Below are 17,523 nucleotides of genomic sequence, written 5' to 3'. Positions count from 1 at the left end.
CAGCTCTTCATCCCAGAGTTTTGAGGTGGCATTAAAATTCAGAACTCATCCGAGGTTAACTCTGAAAGCAACATCCAAAGAACGCATCAATGCCAACAGGGCATCTCTTTTAATTGCCTATTCACGCAGACAGATTGTCTTTTCATGTTCGGAGCTAAACTTGGAGGCATGTCCTTTCATAGGGCACTCATTACCCCACTGCCTCATCAGTAATGGGAACTAATGTGCAACGTGATTGCTGAGTACGAGTTCTATTTTCTCCTACCAAGCAGGAAGTTTAAAATCTGCTGGGTTATTTTTAAAGAGGGTGAAAAAATAGGCATCCTACAGCTTCCTGGTGGTCCTGTCCAAGACACATGCTGTTTTACCCAAGGCACGGCCAGGTGGGGAGGGACACAGGTGATGTGAAGTTTCACCAGGAGGATTTCTCAGTGGAGGGGTGGGGCACGAGGGTCCACATACTCAAGTGGCAGGAAAGGACGAGGGCTAGCTGCCACTTTGTTGAGGACAGTGATCCTGGCATTTTCTGGAGTTGACAATTGGTGTTTTTTTCCCCTGGGGATTTGTGACTACCTGTCTCCTCTTCAGCCATGGTCCCCAGCCCTGGACTGAGAGTCGAACCAGTGGGTCTGTCCCTGCTCGGTCATTTGCGGGGCCTTGGACTCACGTCAAATGGGTCACAAATGTGAGTCTCACGTTCCCGAGTAGATGAGGAGTTAGGGAGAGCGAATCCCTGCAACTCTAATATTTAGCAAATATAGTAATAGTGTGAAAGCATTTTTAGTACTTATATTTAGCATTTATATGAAATATTTATAGTACTTATATGAAGGAAAATCTAGTTGAACTTGGCTTCCATTGACTTAAACATTTCTTGATCACGTACTTTGTGTGAGGTACCATGCTAGGAACTAGGATTGCAATAGAGCTGTTTTTGGAGAATTTCTCCACATTCCCTGGAACAAGTAGCACAACCCTAGAGATCACAAACCACCCTGGGAATGGCTGCGGTAGAAAGTTCTAGAAATGAAGGACAGCTGATGGGCACTGAGGAGGGCACTTGAGGTAATGAGCACTCAGTCTTATATTCAACTGATGAATCCCTAAATTCTACCTCTGAAACTAATAATACACTATGTGCTAACTAAATTGAATTTAAATAACAATAATTTAAAAAAGGAAATGAAGGGCAGAATTGTTAACCCTCCCTTCCTTGTGTGACTCATCAGGTTCTCCTTCCCTCTGCTTGGTCTTACGAGTCTGGAAGTGCCTTTCTCTGTTACTGTGTAGGGCCTGTACAAAATATCTTGCTTAATCTTCTCAACGATGCTATTAACTAGTTATATTTACACCAATTTTTCAGAAGAGAAAAACGAAAACTGGACTTTGTGAGTGACTTGTCCAGTGTCTCAGGGCTAGTCAGGGACTGTCCTGGCTTGGATACGTGAACGTTTCCAGACCAGCTTGCAGCCCGAAGCTTGGCAATGGCTGTGCATCTCCCTGACGTGAACCCTCAAGCCAAGAAGCCCAGGAAACCGTCTTGCAGGGTGTCTGGTCGGGCCAGTCGGAAAGGGATCTAGAGTGGTGTGATGTGGATCTGCGCCCATTCGTCTGTGACTCAAGCTAGCGACTGCCAAGCGGGGGGCAGAGGGAGTGAGCGCGGAATTTGAAGACGACAGGGAACCCAGGACTAGTGAAATAAAAGATTTTCTCCAACGGCTGTGTGGGATCCTTACCCTTTATCCACCCTGCCTGAACACGGCGCAGTAATAGACGAGGTGAGATGAAACAAGGCCCACCTGGACTAACACTTTTGGCCTGGGGCTTCACAGGGAAAAACAACGCAAGCCACAGAACCGGAATCACAGGACTAAACAATCTCAGGGGCGGAGAAGATCTTAGAAGCCCCTCCATCCAACCGGACCTTGAGGGGTGACTACACTGTCTTCTAGCTTCTGCCTCCCGTGATGGGAGTTCACACCTTGATCCCCATTTTGGGTGGGCTTCTCCTTCTTTTGGGAAGCATGGATGACATTTAAATACAGTATATACAAGACCAACCACACATGGGCATTTTGGGGGCCGCAGAAGCCAAGTTGGGGCCTTTGTGTTTAATCAGGTGGCTGCATGCACACCCTCCTTCCAGTTCCTCCTAGCCGTGGAAGGGGTGGAGGGTGCTTTGTGGCGGGCAGGTGGGCTCAGCCTTCTCCCCCCCCCCCCCCCCCCGAGCTGTTAGGGGCCTCAGATGCTACGGGCTTCACTAAGGACTGAATGACAAAGGACTGAATGACAAAGCCTCCCGTCAGAGAAAAGGCAAATTCGGTACCATACACTTGATCTTTGCAAAAGGATTAAATCAAATGGCGTACTCACCGAGGCCACACAGAGGGTGATGCACGGTCAAAAATAAATCGACCTTCTGTTCTCCAGGCCTGACTCAGAGTTCTGGCCCCCGGCACTCGGATACTTCTTAAAGAAACAGCTTGCCTGCTAAGCAGGGCCCAGGGGCTAGTGAGGTCAGCTGTTTACCAGGCCTCCCTGGCCCAGGCCTCCTTGCCCTGGCTTCCTGTAGGTCTTGTGGGTGAGCCAGGGGATATCAATCTCCACCCAGACCCGGGCTGGGCCAGAGCGGACCAGGTGGGGCCTTGGTTTGACCTCAGTGATGAGGATACCCAAGAAGAGAGCTGCTTGTCCCTCTGTGACCCCCCTCCACCCCAGAATGCTGCCACCACCACAAACATCAAGTCAGGCTGGCCCTCGGTGGGAGACACGCCATGTGGGGAGAACTTCTTTTTCTCCATTTTCCCACCCCCCAGAAAGCTTCCTTAAGGCACACAAGTGACAGCCAGAGCTAAACGCTCTGCAGGCCGATTAGCTGCATTAGGCCAGTGGCCAGGGTGGTGGTGCCTGTAAGTCCTCCAAGGGGGGGCACCCACAGGTGTATGCAGACCCGGGGGACTCGAGCCTGCACACCAACCTCTGCTTGACAGAGCGGACAGGTGGTGGCCCACTGCCAACAACACGAGCCCCTGTCTTTCACCTGGTGCCTTCATTTTCCTCGACTCTTTCTGCAGGGCCACATTTTCCAGTCTTTCAACTGAATGAAGTTCTCAGGCCCCACCTGCCGGGAAAGAGCTCGCTCGTACCACACACATGATGCGCGGCTTGGGAAAATCATTTAATGACAGAGAAAGCACACACCAGACTATAACAGAAGCCCGTCGGGAGTTGCCCCTGTACAACTCGGAGGCCAGAGGCCCCCAGCTAGCATAAGACATTCGCGGGGAAGTCCGTCGTGGTGAAGGGAACATCATACAGCATTTCTGAGAACACAGAGGAGGAAGGAGGCAGCGGTGACTCACGCACGGGCTGTGGATCTTCTGGAACGTGGCCTCCTCCGCAGGCAGTTTCTCTCTCCCCCCACCCCCCCCCCCCCCCCGTCTTCATCTGATGGTAGGGCCTGGGGAGGTTTGCAAATGACCAAGTAGGAGAGAGGCCTCGTGGATCCAAATCACTTGAGGGCCAATGATGTAGGCAGACGCGGCCCAGGCGCTCCATGGGTCACACCCATGTAACTTGGCATTAGTCCTCTGGACGGTGGCTCAGGGAGCAAGTACGATGGGTAACAGCAGCTTCTCTAGAGTCTAGGGTCTGGGCACGACTTCGCAAAGGCATGCTAGGAAAGAGGTTTACCCATGAGACTTTGCCAACCCCAAAGGCTAAAAGTCATTCTCGTTTCTAACTAGGTTTCAAATTAACGGACAAGAAAAAAAAAAAAAAAGGCAGCAACTCAAAAATTACTTGGAATATTGTGGCACTTCACCAATCTCTTTTGCTTATAATATATGGCAGAGCAAAACGGAACCCTGTCGATATAAACTTTCATTACAGATAACCCTATAACTGTACACTCTCAGAATACAGAAAGAATCCTTCCTATCGTACATGTTTCATCTTTAAAAATAATCTAACATAGTCATATTATCTGGCTAGTAACAAACTATTAACATCTTCTGACAATACAGAGAAAACTTTGGGATTAACAGTAAATCCTCTGGCGTGCGCCCTCCCCACCCCCCATCAGCATCATCTATGAACACATTTCTGCAAAAGCATCCCAGAATCATTGTTAAAGGAAAGGAATATGTTCTAGTTTTCACCAAATGGATTTTTAGCAAGAAGTGATGGAACATTTTTTACCTTGGCAAAAATGAAGCACAAACATAACATTTCACTGGTTCGGGCCCATGCAAATGCATGTTTTGTTATGTGGAGGGTGTTTTATTCTCACCCCGAAATCACGATTAGCATGCACATTGTTTTCAACTATCAAGTTAGAGATAATTATTGGCAGTGCACCTCTCTGTGTAACCATGATCACTAAGGCAAGATTATTATTTTACCTTGTATAGACTATCAGCAATATCTTGTCAGATGCATGTTTATATAGTATAGACCTGCAACTTACTGTTTTTTTAAAAACAAAAACAAAAAACAAAACTCAAAACACAGATCCCTAAACACAATTCAATTGAAAATGAACTGTTAAGCTTTTAGAAATAGATTTTAAACTACAAGGCTGCCCTGTTTTTTTGTTTTGTTATGAACATTTTAAAAAGTTCCCACCCCTAAAAATTTGCCAAATTATTTCTTCGCTATTGGTAACAGTCTCGCGAATTCGCTACCATGGCTGACTCTCCCTGAACTGCAGTGACGAAGGTCCTTCATGGGAACACGACGCTCGTCAGGGTCAGACCAGTTACGTTCTCCAGCTCTCAACCAGCAACCCAGACGACCTTTAGTCCTCAATCCATCCACTGGACGGTGGTCCCGGCGACGGGTGTTTGACCGCCCCAGGGGTGCTTTCCGATGGGCTTGGCTTGGCTGCCCCATGTTGACCTTCGCGCGCTGGGCCCCACTGCCATCTGACCAGTGGCATGTCCTTTGTTTTTCAACAGGAACGCACGGGAGCTGAAATTGCTTATTTGAGAGAAGCTGAGGCAGTAGACAGCTCCTTGGCCTAGCCAAAAACAGACGCCAGGTGAACTTGGTATGTGTTTGTGAGAAGCCGATGCAGCAGCAGGATCTGGAAAGTCCCCGGGGACCGTTCCCTGCTCTGGGCGTTTCATACGACAGAACCTTTGGAAGAGGACAAGTGGATTGACTGAATCCTGATGGCCAACGTCCTCTGTAAGTCCTGGAGCACATCCTGGCCTGTCCCTTCGCCATTTTTGTCATAGAGGAGCTGCTTGAAGGCCTCGTTTTCGATGAGGACCATCATGTTTTTGAGAAAGTAGCCTTCACAGTACGCGGAGAGCTCTGTGACTCCAAGGAACTGTGGAGAGAGACAGGAAGCAGGAGGAGATTATGTTTCTGAAATGCACCTGGCTGCCTGCACGCCCATTAATGGAGAACAGTCGTGAAGGTAGACTGACGACAACAACGGCCCTGATTCTCTGCCCGTTGCTCTGTATTCGCCTAGAGGGCTGGGGCTCATTTCTCCGCGGCTTGGCCCTGTGACTTCCTCAGGCCAACAGCAGGGGGCAGCAGTGAGAGCTGCCAGTCCCGAGCTCGCTTTGAGGGGCCAGGTGTGGACTTCGCGCTCTTGCTCAGAACCCGGGCTCTGCGGCAGAACAGGCTCAGGCGAGCCTGCTTGGAGGGTGAGCGGCTCCAGGAAACTGAGAGGAGACAGGGACAGAGCCCAGCCAGGGTCACCAGAGCCAAGCACAGAGGACCAGCCAGCTGACTTCAGAAGCAAGGCCCGTGGAGACCAAAAGACAGAAGCCTTACAAGCTTTGGAAGCTGTAGAAAAGGTCTGAAGACGGCCAACCGACATATCCACATTTACTTCTGTGCCTCAAACATGAGTCCCTCCACCAGGCTCAGTGAGAGCCTGTCGACTCATGGGCTGAAAAGTGCTTACTGGTTTAACCCTTGGGTTCTGCGTTTCTTTGTTGTACCGTAGCTAACCCGCACATGAATGGAGTTGCAGACACAGCTCTAAGCTCTTCAAGTATTAACCCATTCGACTCTCACAGCAATCCCGAGTGGGCACGGACTACCTACGCCCTGGATTTAGGGCAGTGGTTTCTCAACCGGGGGTGATTTTGCCTCCCAGGGGACATCTGGAAAAGCCTGGAGGCAGTCTGGTTGTCACAACTGGGTGGTGGTGGTGATGTCCGTACTATCGGCATCTAATGGGTGGAAGCCAGGGATGCTGCTAAAGCTCTCACGATGCACAGGACAGCCCCTGCCGCAGAGGATCCTGCAGCTCAAGCTGTCAGTGCCGAGGTTGAGAAAGTGATCTAGAGACGGGGTTCCTCACAGACTAAGCCAGTGGGGAAGGGATTATGTTGACCTAGCTCAGGGGCCAAGCCAAGGGCTTGGCAGATGGCAGACACTTAGTCTTTGTTGAATGTATGAGTGAACAGTTAACTAACAGAGTAACAGACTCACAGTGAACATTGACCGAGCGCTTACAATATGCCGAGCACCTTGCAAGGCACTTCGCGTTCATCACCTCATTTAATCTTCAACTTTCCTGGAGGCAGGCGTATTACCACCTCCAATTTACAGACGAGGAAACAGACAAGAGAGTAACTTACAAAAAAAATCATGCAGTGCGTCCAGGGCAGAACCAGGAACGGAACCCCGGTAATTCAATCCTTAAGGCTGTGTGCTTAACCACCAAGACATTGCCTCCAGCCTGACACCATTACTCAGAGGGTGGGTATTTAGCTGCATGCGTGTGCCTGGTGGAGGGACTCATGTTTGAGGCACAGAAGTAAATGTGGATATGTCGGCTGGCTGTCCTCAGACCTTTTCTACAGTTTCCAAAGCTTGTAAGTCTATCACAATGAACTGGATGCTCAGAAGTTGTTAAGTGCCCCTTGAGATGACATCCTGCTGCTTTATTTAGATGAATTATCTAAATCATCTAAATGCTGAATCATTCTTCTGAACTCCCTAATATCCTGTCCTTTAAACTAGAGATGCACTTTAAGTTGGTAGATGTGGAACGGTGCAATGATAATGAGCCAGTGCCAACAGGGTTTCAGTGGAATGAGCTGGAACACTTGGTTTCAAGTTGGGGCTCCCCCACCTTCCTGAATATGTGACCAGGGCTGGGTCACTTGGCCCCTAGCTTGCGTTCATCATTTTCAAAATGAGAATTAGGACACCAGCATCCCAAGTCTTGTTGGGATGATTTATGGCATGATTCTGTCATTTGTCACATTTAGGAGAGGCAGAGCTAAGGGAGGGGACTCTGGGATCTTTTCTTCCTTCCTTCCTTTTCCTTCCTTCCTTCCTACCTTCCTCCCTCCCTCCCTCCTTCCTTCCTTCCTTCCCTCCTGATTTACGGCTTTAGCCATCAGCTGTTGGGCAAGTATATAATCTCTCTTTGCCTCAAAATTCCTATCCGTAAAATGGGGATGATGATAATACCTACTTAATAGTCTGTTGTTGAGACTGAATGAGATAATGCAAGGAGTGTCAGAGTAACGGTCAACTGTAGTCAGCACTCACTGCTAGTTGTCATTGTAAATGTAAACTATCACTCTCCTTCTCACCAACTGGTATCCAGTGACCCACATGGACAAAGTACGTGGCCAGGGTGGGAGAAAGGGAACTGACTGTATCTATAGAACCTAGCCCAGGGGCGCCTGGGTGGCTCAGTTGGTTGAGAATCTGACTCTTGGTTTTGGCTCAGGCAGGTCATGATCTCACGGTCGTGGGATTGAGCCCCACATCAGGCTCCGTGCTCAGTGGGGAATCTGCTTAAAGATTCTCCCCCTTTGCCCCTTCCCCCCACCAATAAATAAAAATACATCTTAAAAAAAAAGAACCTAGCCCAGCTAACTGGCCCTTAGAAGGACCAAGCCTGTAACCATGAACTCACTGACGCCATGTGCTAATTCACTGAGCCAACGGCAACTCTGTGTATAAAAACCATGTGCAACCTTATGCAAATCAAATCACTTTTCTGTGCCTCAGTTTCCCCAGTTATAGAATGAAGGGAATGAACCAGAGGCACCAGGTAATCATGAGGTCTCTGAGAGATCCAGAAGATGTGGTGAGGTTTATCAGGTGAGAGGGCTTGTTACCACCCAATGTTCACGTTGGGGCTGGGAGAGATCTTAGGAATGCTTTCATTCTTTCAACATGAACCCTGCTCTTAGAGTCACAGAGTAAAAGCCCTCACTGGACAGGCGGGGAAACTGAGGCTCAGAGTTGCCTATCTTTGATTCTGTGGACACAGAGAGCATCCCCCTTTACCACACCTGGCCATTCACTTTGTATACGAATGTCACTCAGCATAAGGTAGTGTAAGTGGAGAACAGTAAGTGTAAATGGAGAACAGTAAATACTTACATTTATATTTGGTGATATTTATTCAGTGGTGACTATACATCAGACCCTTGACTACCTCCACACAGCTAATTACTGACAGAACTGGGGTGGGGACTCTCATCTCCGGGACCAGTGGTTGGCAAACTGGGCCTGTGGGCAAAATCTGGCCCACTAACTGCTTCGGTAAATAAAGTTTTATTAGAACACAACCACATCCATCATTTACGTATCGTCTGCGGCTGCTTTCGTGTGACTGCGGCGGAGTCGAGGAGGTAAAACAGCAACCGTATGGCCTGTGTGGAAATATTCACCTGGCCTTCCACAGAAAAGTCTGCTGACCTCTGTCCCTAGACTATAATTTTTCAAGGGCAGAGACTATGTCTTACTAATTTATTATATTCTGATGAATACAGTTCCTGGTAAATAGTGCGTGCTCGATGAACACTAATGAATCCCCTGGGTTCCAAACCCGTTCTTTCTAGCACAGTGCACTGTTGAGCTTACTGCACTAGCTTAGATTCAATTTGATGAACCAGCCTATTCTTTTCCCCAGGTTGAAAGATAACCCGAAAGGGCCATCAGAAGCTCCAGGCAGCCCCCCCCCCTTTTTTTTTTTAAGATTTTATTTATTTGTTAGAGAGGGAACACAAGCAGGGGAAGTGGGAGAGGGAGAAGCAGGCTTCCCGCGGAGCAGGGAGCCCGATGCGGGGCTCGATCCCAGGACCCTTTGATCATGACCTGAGCCAAAGGCAGACGCTTAATGACTGAGCCACCCAGGCGCCCCCCCAGGGCCCCTTTTTCATGACTGAATAGTTTGGAACAGCTTTGCCGGGGGAAAACAAGATGGCTAAGCCATGCATTTATGGGATGGTCTTCTCATCTGTATAAGATTCCACAGCTGTCTCAGTTAGATGTCATATAGAGATATTGTTGCCAAGGGCGTTGACATTTGGAGCATTGTTATTAGCGTGTAAATGCCTGTGTTTCCTGGGGTTCCAAACCCAGAGTTGGTTTCTTTCTTTTCCATCTTTTACTAAACTAGCCTCAATTTGCAGCCCAGTCTGCCAGGAATAGAACCCAGGCAGCATGTGATCATCAGTGGTGGGGCAGTACCCAGAGCACAGGGAAGCAGCACAGAGAAAGGGCACGGGCTGGCTGGCTTTGCCCTGCCCTCCATGCAAGTATCACGAGGGGCCGACTTTTGCATTGGAAACACAGCAGGATGTGGCCTGGGGGCCGCGGCAGTGGCTGGGGTGTGTAAAAGGCAAAGCTCTGGCTACAAAGGTGTATACGCCAAAGGGGCAGCTCCCTGCCAGAGGTATTCAAAGCCTGCAGCACACGTGTATTCCCAGCCTGGGCTCACACCGCATCCGGCTGCATTATTAAATACGAGAGCTACGGAAGCCACTTGCCAAGGAGCCTGGAGTGATTAAAATGGATCGCTGTCAAGAGGACGGGCCACGGCAAAGCCACTGGTGGATGCTGGGTTCACAGGGCACTTGGAGTGTCCATGGCCAGGGGAGGGGAAGAACTACAAGCTAATAATCAGGCTCTCCTCTTGGGTAGAGAGCAGCCTCTGGATGCTTTCCTGCAAAGTCATCAGTTTAAGATTAAAAAAAAAATGTACTGTGTCCTGAGAAACCAGATTTTGGTAAAACCTTCACTTAACTAAAATACCTGGTGCGTGTGCGTGCATGCGTGTGCGTGTGCGTGTGTGTGTGTAGGAAACAGCTTGTAGTTGTTGATTTACTGATGACCAATCAGAAGATCTTTTCTGAGTATCAACAATTATTGCACATATTTCAAACATTTATTAGGCCAGACAATAAACACAAAGTTAGGAACCTGTGCTTTGGAGTAAGACAAATCTAGACTTACACTTCTGGGTATATGCCCCAAAGAACTAAAAGCAGAGACTTGAACAGATATTTGTCCCTAACCCCCCCCCCCCCCCGGCATGTTCATAGCAGCATTATCCACAGTAGCCAAACAGTGGAAGCCATCTAAGTGTCCAATGACAGATGAATGGATAGACACAGTGTGGTCTCCCCATACAAGGAAATATTATTCAGCTTTAAAAAGAAATGAAATGGGACGCCTGGGTGGCTCAGTCGTTAGGCATCTGCCTTTGGCTCAGGTCAGGATCCCAGGGTCCTGGGATAGAGCCCCGCATCGGGCTCCCTGCTCTGCGGGAAGCCTGCCTCTCCCTCTGCCTGCCATTCCCCCTGCTTGTGCTCTCTCTCAAATAAATAAATAAAATCTTAAAAAAAATAAAAAGAAATGAAATTCTGACACATGCTACAGCATGGATGAACCTTGAGAACACTGTGCTAATGGAAATAAGCCAGTCACAAAGGGCCAATACTCCATGATCTCACTTACATAAGGTCCCTAGGGGAGTCAAATTCACAGAGATAGAAGGTTAAGTGGTGGTTTCAGGGGCTGAGGGGAGAGGGAAATGGGGACTTAGTGTTTTGTAGGTACAGAGTTTCAGTTTGGGAAGATGAAAAGCTCTGGAGACGGATGGTGGTGATGGTTGTACAACAGTGTGAATGTGCTTAATGCCCCTCAAATGGACACTTAATAAATGGTTAAAATGCTAAATTTCATGTTATGTGCATTTACTACAATAAAAAAAATCTCCATAGCTGTGTGACCTTAAGCAAGTTACTTCACCTCTCTGTGCCTCAGTTTCCTTATTATGACATGGGACTAATGATAGTGTTTACCTAAAAGGGTTGCAGGGAGGGTTAAAAAGGAAGGTGTGTCAAGGCTCTTAGCACAGGCGATTGCACGCTAAAAGGGCCTGTTGAGTGTTGGCGTAAGAGAGAAAACATCTCAAAGGTAGCCTGAGTTTTCCCAAAAAGTGAGAGCGTAATTCATGTCAGTTGTCACTCTACAGCACTGCGGATGTGGGAGATGTATCCTGAACCCCAGTCACACAGAACAAGACTTTTTTAATTCCTGCTCGTAACTCATTTCATCGTTTCTTCTAGCAAATGCTAATATGCCTGTCCTGAGCACATGGGACCAAATGAAATGGCACCTGGACAAAGTATTTGAATTCTCTTGGTCCCAGTATCCCCACAGGTGACATGAATTGGATGAGGTCAGTAGCCCCCCAACACTGGAGTCAAGACTGGCCTTAGGGCAGAAGTCACAACAGGGACCCCAGGAGCTTGTTATATAGATTCCTGGGGCACCTGGCTGGCTCAGTCTATTAAGTGCCTGACTCTTGATTTCAGCTCAGGTCATGATCTCTTGGTTGTGAGATCGAGCCCCACATCGGGCTCTGCATTCAGCTTGGAGTCTGCTTCAGATTCTCTCTACCTCTCCCCCTCCCCCCCACTCACGTGCTCTCTCACTCTAAAATAAATAAATCTTTAAAAAAATATATACAGATTCCTGAGGCCCACTGCAGAGACCACTGGGGGGTAGAGGGCTAAAGATTCCAGACTCTCCCCAGGTGATTCTGATTAGGTGTTGGGTCCACCTGACCAGGAGGACCCCTTGGGGGTCTCCAGGGCTGTTCTCAACCTTGGCCATAACTGAAATCACCTGGGAAGCTCTGGAAAATACCTTTTCCCAGGCTCCACCCCCAGAGGCAGATTTAAATGGTCTTTGATAGGCCCCAGGCATAGGGATTTTAAGTGAGTGCCCAGGTGATTCTCCTGTGTAGTCAGTTCTAGAACAGTGTGGTACTCACCCTTGAGCATGCACCAGAGTTACCTGGAGGGCTTGCAAAGCCATAGATGGTGGGCCTCTCCCCCAGAGTTTCTGGTTCAGGGGGTCTGGGATGGGACTCTAGAATATACATTTCTAACAAGTTCCCCGAAGAGGCTGATGTTTCTGGATTGGAGAACACACCTGGAGAGCCACTGTTCCAGAACCTTGCTACTCAAGGTGTGGCTTAGACCAGCAGCAGAGGCTTCACCTGGGAGCTTGTTAGAAACGCAGACCAGGGCCCACCTGGGGGTCTGCTGAGTCAGGGTCTGCGACGTGATTCAAGTGCACATTTGCGTTCGAGAAGCACTGTTTCAGAAACAACTCTGCTTTTGAAACTTCCTGCTCTCACTGTATTCTGGAGGGGTGAGATGAAGGGCAAGGCATCTTTTCTAGAGCGGGAGGCCGAAGGGGGAGGAATGCAGGCAGCTCAGCCTGGAGTGGGCAGGCCAGCATCATCAGCTCTCTGCCCCGAGCCACTTCGGTCCACGGCGCATGCTCCGGGCAGCCCGGGCAGGATTGATTACCTTGGCGTGATTGTAAATATCCACACAGTTGTCAGTGTTAATGCTCTTTGCGCAGATAATCTCACAGTGTCGCTGCAAAGCCTCCAGCTGGAAAAATTTAGCGGCAGACAGAAGCTAAAAATCATAAGAAGAGCCTGTTAGAGGTTGGGAGGTGGAAATAAAGGGAGGACAGTGGGGAAAATCCTCATTTTTCCAGAGATGTCCCAAGGAGAAGGGCTGGGAGCACAGGTGTGGGTCTGTCACTTTAAAGCACAAAGGAAACCCTAGAAAATGAGACACAGGGATAGAACTCTGTTGCGGAGGAAGATGGCCGAGGGGAAGGGGCTGAAGGGAACCAGATTCACAGCTATTCTAGCGGGAGGTCAAGCAAAAATGCTTACAGTTGCCGTGTCCAGAAATAAGGAAATAAGGGTGAACGCCCTTAGTTAGCAAGATGGACATGGATGCGGCTCACTCCCTCTGTTCAACCAGGTGTCCACACAAAGGTCACCTCGGAGAAGCCTCCCGGACCATGCCACCTTGGGTCACCTCCCTCCGTCACTGTCTGGCTTCCTTACCCGGCCTCAGTCGTCCTCCGAGCCCTTCTCCCAGCAGACATGATGTCATGCCTGTCGCCCTCAGAGAGCCCGAGAGGGCAGGGGTCTCTGTCCCTTTGCATACTGCCGTGGCAGCCCCTGAGAGGTCAAAGGGACTGACTTTGTGAGGAAAGGATGGGGGCGGGGGTGGGGGCAGGGGGAGCTGCTTTTTGGTGACAAGCTCTTCTGCATTATTTATGTGATTTACATGTGCGTTCGTTATTTCGATTTTAAAATAAAAACAAATGTGACAAAAGAGCCCACGTCCTCAGATGGTAGCTTGGTCTGCAGGTGGAGAAGCGTCAGAGGCGCGGTCCAGAGAAACGAGAGAGGAACTGTGGGGGGGGGGTGGTGGTGGGGGGGGCGATGGCCGTGGAAGGGTTTGCGGAGTCCGAAGGGAAGGATAAATGGGCCACCCAGTGAATACACAGCCCTTACAGAATATCCCCAGGTGCCAGGCATCGTTCTAGGCACCTTGTTATATAATCTTACAATCTTAAAAACCCAATGAGGTAGATCTTGTTATTCCCATTTCCAGGTGAGGAAACTGAGGCTCAGAGAGTTTAAATAATGCCCAAGATCACACAGCTCAGAAGGGGAAGAGCCTGGATCGAAACCCCGATTGGCCCAGAGTCTGTGTTTTCACCAGTGGGGGGTTACCTTTTGAAGGACTGATAGCGCTCTGACATCTCTAATCAGCCAGGCACCCTGGACTTTGGACACCTGAATGGGATCCTGGCTCCTTTGCTCGGGATTCCCAGAGTGATTTTGGCTTCTGGTAGGAAAACCGACAAGGGCTCCACTTTGAGGAAGGGGCAGGGACTCTTGGCCTTGGGCAGAAGGGAGCAGAAACAAGGCTCCTGGACTCAGAAGGGGAGGACAGGCTTGACGGAGAGGTAGGCAGCAGGTAGGGGGGAGCCAAAGAGACTTGGGAAGAAGGGAGAGTCATCCTGAGCCCTTATAATCGGCTCCCAGCATCCGCATCAATGGACACATTGTGATTTAAGGAATGTTTTCTGATGCTAGAAGTCACCGAGGATAGCTCCTGATGTTTGCGCCCCAGCTGTGCCTAGAGTAGAGCTGGCCTCAGCCTCCCCAGTAAACTTCCCGTACCCCGCCCCAAAGCCAATTAATGTTGGATTTTGCAGAGTTGCTATTGCAAGTGCACCAAGCACCCTGGTTTTCCAGGAAGGGGCTCTGCTGAGAAGCCCTCGGGAGGCCCAAGGAGGCAGGCAGGACCCCAAAGTCTGCACCCAAGTGAAAACCCAACACAGGTCCCCCCCAGACACTGCCAACACATGTCGGTGCCCTGAGTTTACAGAGATGCCACCCACCCAACAGCACAACAGATGCCTTACCTCCATTATCTCGTTGTTTTTAATGAGCAGTGACTCTGGGCCACCATGGTAGAGATACTGCATGACCAGCTGGAAGAAAGGACACAGAGAGCAGAGCGTCAGTCTGGGGTCAGCACACAGACACAATCCTCTTACAGCCGGGCAGTCTGTGCGTCCCTCTAGAACATCTGCTCTTGCTGGATCGCTGCCTTATGGGAGAAGTTCCACTTAGGACACATTTCCTAGTTGGATAGTTTTCCTTATCGCGTGCTGCCATTTGTCTCCCTGTGGTTCTGCTGGGTTCCAGGTGCACCCCCAGCTCTGCTCTCCATCTAGAGATGGCAATCAGCGCTCTCCCCTCCCACCTCCCACCCCATCCGGCTGCCCCCAAAACACTTGGCTTGAAGAGCCTGCACCAGCGGCTGTTCCCCTCTGGGAGCATGGCCCGGTTTGACTAGACCATTCTTACTTAAATCCCAGAGAGAGACTCTGGGCTACCACAGGACTACCTGATCCGGGACGAAGCTGTCAGGGGTCGGGGGTTTCAATATCTCGTTGATGGTGTGAGCAGTCCGAGCCAGGCTGTGCTCTGTTCATGTGATTCAGGAGGCCTGAATGGTGTGCCAAGTCCCAGAGCTTTGCCAACTGGTGTCCCTTTAGAACGAGGTCCCCGGATGTGCAGAACTGGCCGCCACCACTTCCCATGAAGCTGTTAATTTTTTAGGTGGTGTGTAGGCTTTCCAAATGGGCATGGTCTTCTCCACCATCGTCCTCTGCCTGCCTTATGACACACGGACGCCCTGTCTGGCCCCACGGCAGCTGTGCTGGAAACATCTGTAGACTGGCTACATCCCATCTCTGGGCACTTGTAAAATGAGGCCCTGGGGCTGGGCTGTGCGCTGCGGTCCCTGCAGGCTCCAGTGGGTCTGTGGCCACCAGAGGGCATGGTGAAGGGCAAGGACCCTGCACTCGGGCTGCCTCAGTTTCCAATCAGGCTCTGCCACTTAAACACTGGGTGACCTGAATTAGGTTAGGCTCTCTGTGCCTCAGTTTCATCATCTGTAAAGTGGGGCTAACATTACATACCTCATGTGATGAGGATTACACGACATGGAACAGGCCTAGGAGGGGCCTGGCACGTGGCAAGAACTCAGTAAATGTTGGCTCTGATTTTTCTGAGGTGGAAACATCTTTCTCCAGTAGTGCCTCTGCTGTGTTTTCACTCAGGTCATTCGAGGTCCTTTGTGACTGATCTCAATCTACCTTTTGCATGTGTGTTTACAAGTAATAGTTTTCTTAAAAAAATACAGTGTTTACAGCTTTACTGAGCTATATTTCACATAGTGCAAACTGCTTCTGTTTAAAGTGCGCAGGTCAGTGGTTTTAGTGGATTCACGATGTTGTGCGACCGTCCCACTGTCTAATTTCAGAACATTTCCAACACCTCTAGGAGAAACCCTGTGCCCATTACCCACTGTTCCCATTTCCTCCTGGGCCAGTCCTGACACCCACGGTGGATGTGCCCACTCCGGACATTTCATATGAGGGGAATCCTACAACAGGTGCTCTTTGGTCTGGCTGCGTCCCATTTTCAAGGTTCACCTTCGTCGTCACAGATCTCTCCTTCATTCTTTTTTATTGCTGAACAACGTACCGCATTTTGTGTATCCTTTCATCAGCCTGGGGACATTTGGACTGTTCCCAACTTTTTTGCTGTTCGGAATCCGGCGGCTATGGATCAGTGTACTTTTTCCGATCTCATCTGCCACTCTGCCCTTCTCTCTCCTCCTAATCGCGACAGCATCTACCTTTTATAGTCTGACCACTCCCAACCACTTGCCTTTAACCGAACCTACCACCACTTTCGGTCCCACGCTTTTGCCCAAGCTGTTCCCTCTGCCCGGATTCTCCATCTGTTGAACTCGGCCCCCTCTTTTGGGATCTAGCTCAGTCGTCACATTGCTGAAGCCTTCTCAGATCTGCTAGCTGCAGCCCGAGGCTGGGCAGCACCTCATCCACGACTGCAGTGTGACTTCCCACTAGAGCTCGAGGGCACCGGCGGGGGCGGCCCATCTCTGCGTTCCCGCGCCTGGCACAGAGCCTGCGCTCGGCAAGCGCACTTTAAACAGAAACACGAGCCCTCTCCTTTCCTTCTGTGTTTGAGCCTCTGTGTGCTGACTTGGGCTGCCGCGACGACCCGCCTGTCGCCGAGATGGCGGTGTTTGACAGTAGTGGCCGAGACTTTGTGAAAGGATCACACGGCCTCGGGTCCCCCCCCACCCCCATGCTGATGGCTCATGGGCATCTAAAATGCCACGTCAGCGAATGGTGGGATCCCGTTCTTACAAACGTCAACGGATTCCCCTGGCGCCTCTCTTTTATAATGGCCAAACCAATAACAACAACAATAAGACCCGAAACAGCAACTGCCCCGAACACAGGCCCTCTCCGTTTACAAAGCACTGCTCCATTGTGTCATCTCATTTACTCAGGGTCAGGCTGTGGACTGAAAATGCCTCTCCTTTAGCGGATGGAGATCCTGGGGCTAATGGGATTTAAATTGGGCTGTCCCTTTCCGCCTTCGGACTCTGCCAACACAGGCCTTTTCTGCAAGGGGGCAAAACGAAGCCTTATGAGGCCAAAGGGCCTGTTTATGGAGTTGTTTCTCCTGGCAGCTGACACCTGCATGAAGCCCTCAGTTCATCGGCATCCACGGCCTCCCGGAGGCCCCAGGTGCGGCCTCGGCTGCATCCAGCGCTCACCTGCGTGTGACGCTAAACAGTCTTGCGGGGAGGAAACGCAAGGCAGTCTCATTTACTAAAATTCTTCTGTCGGCATGGAAGTGAAGTGAACGGGCCCCTGGGAGCCTCCTTCTGGGTTGGATTCAGCCCTCCTCAGCCCATTTCAAGCCACAAATGAGGCTTTTCTTCTTTTATGGGGAAGGGGCAAGCACACAGAGAATTCCCCGGGGTCTGCTAAATCGTCCCTCCTCGTTACAGTAACTTGAGG

At 50.0% G+C, this 17,523-nt stretch overlaps 1 protein-coding gene across 2 annotated transcripts in view; it reads right to left on the bottom strand.

Moving 5' to 3' along the window:
• Positions 1–3,165: 3,165 nt before the first annotated feature.
• The window catches only part of ABTB3 (ankyrin repeat and BTB domain containing 3), a 300,970-nt gene continuing 286,612 nt past the window's right edge, over positions 3,166–17,523 (bottom strand). For both annotated transcript variants that reach the window (XM_036093514.2, XM_036093515.2), the window contains 3 exons: positions 14,536–14,604; positions 12,603–12,716; positions 3,166–5,335 (listed from right to left, as the gene is read on the bottom strand). In XM_036093514.2, the coding sequence (XP_035949407.1) occupies positions 5,126–5,335; positions 12,603–12,716; positions 14,536–14,604 (393 nt within the window). In that variant the 3' untranslated portion in view covers positions 3,166–5,125. The remainder of the gene's footprint in view (positions 5,336–12,602; positions 12,717–14,535; positions 14,605–17,523) is intronic.

The sequence above is a fragment of the Halichoerus grypus genome, chromosome 6, assembly GCF_964656455.1.
Source record: "Halichoerus grypus chromosome 6, mHalGry1.hap1.1, whole genome shotgun sequence".
NCBI lineage: Eukaryota > Metazoa > Chordata > Mammalia > Carnivora > Phocidae > Halichoerus > Halichoerus grypus.
Note: the sequence above shows the minus strand (reverse complement) of the source record. Positions and strands in the feature narration are given on the sequence as shown.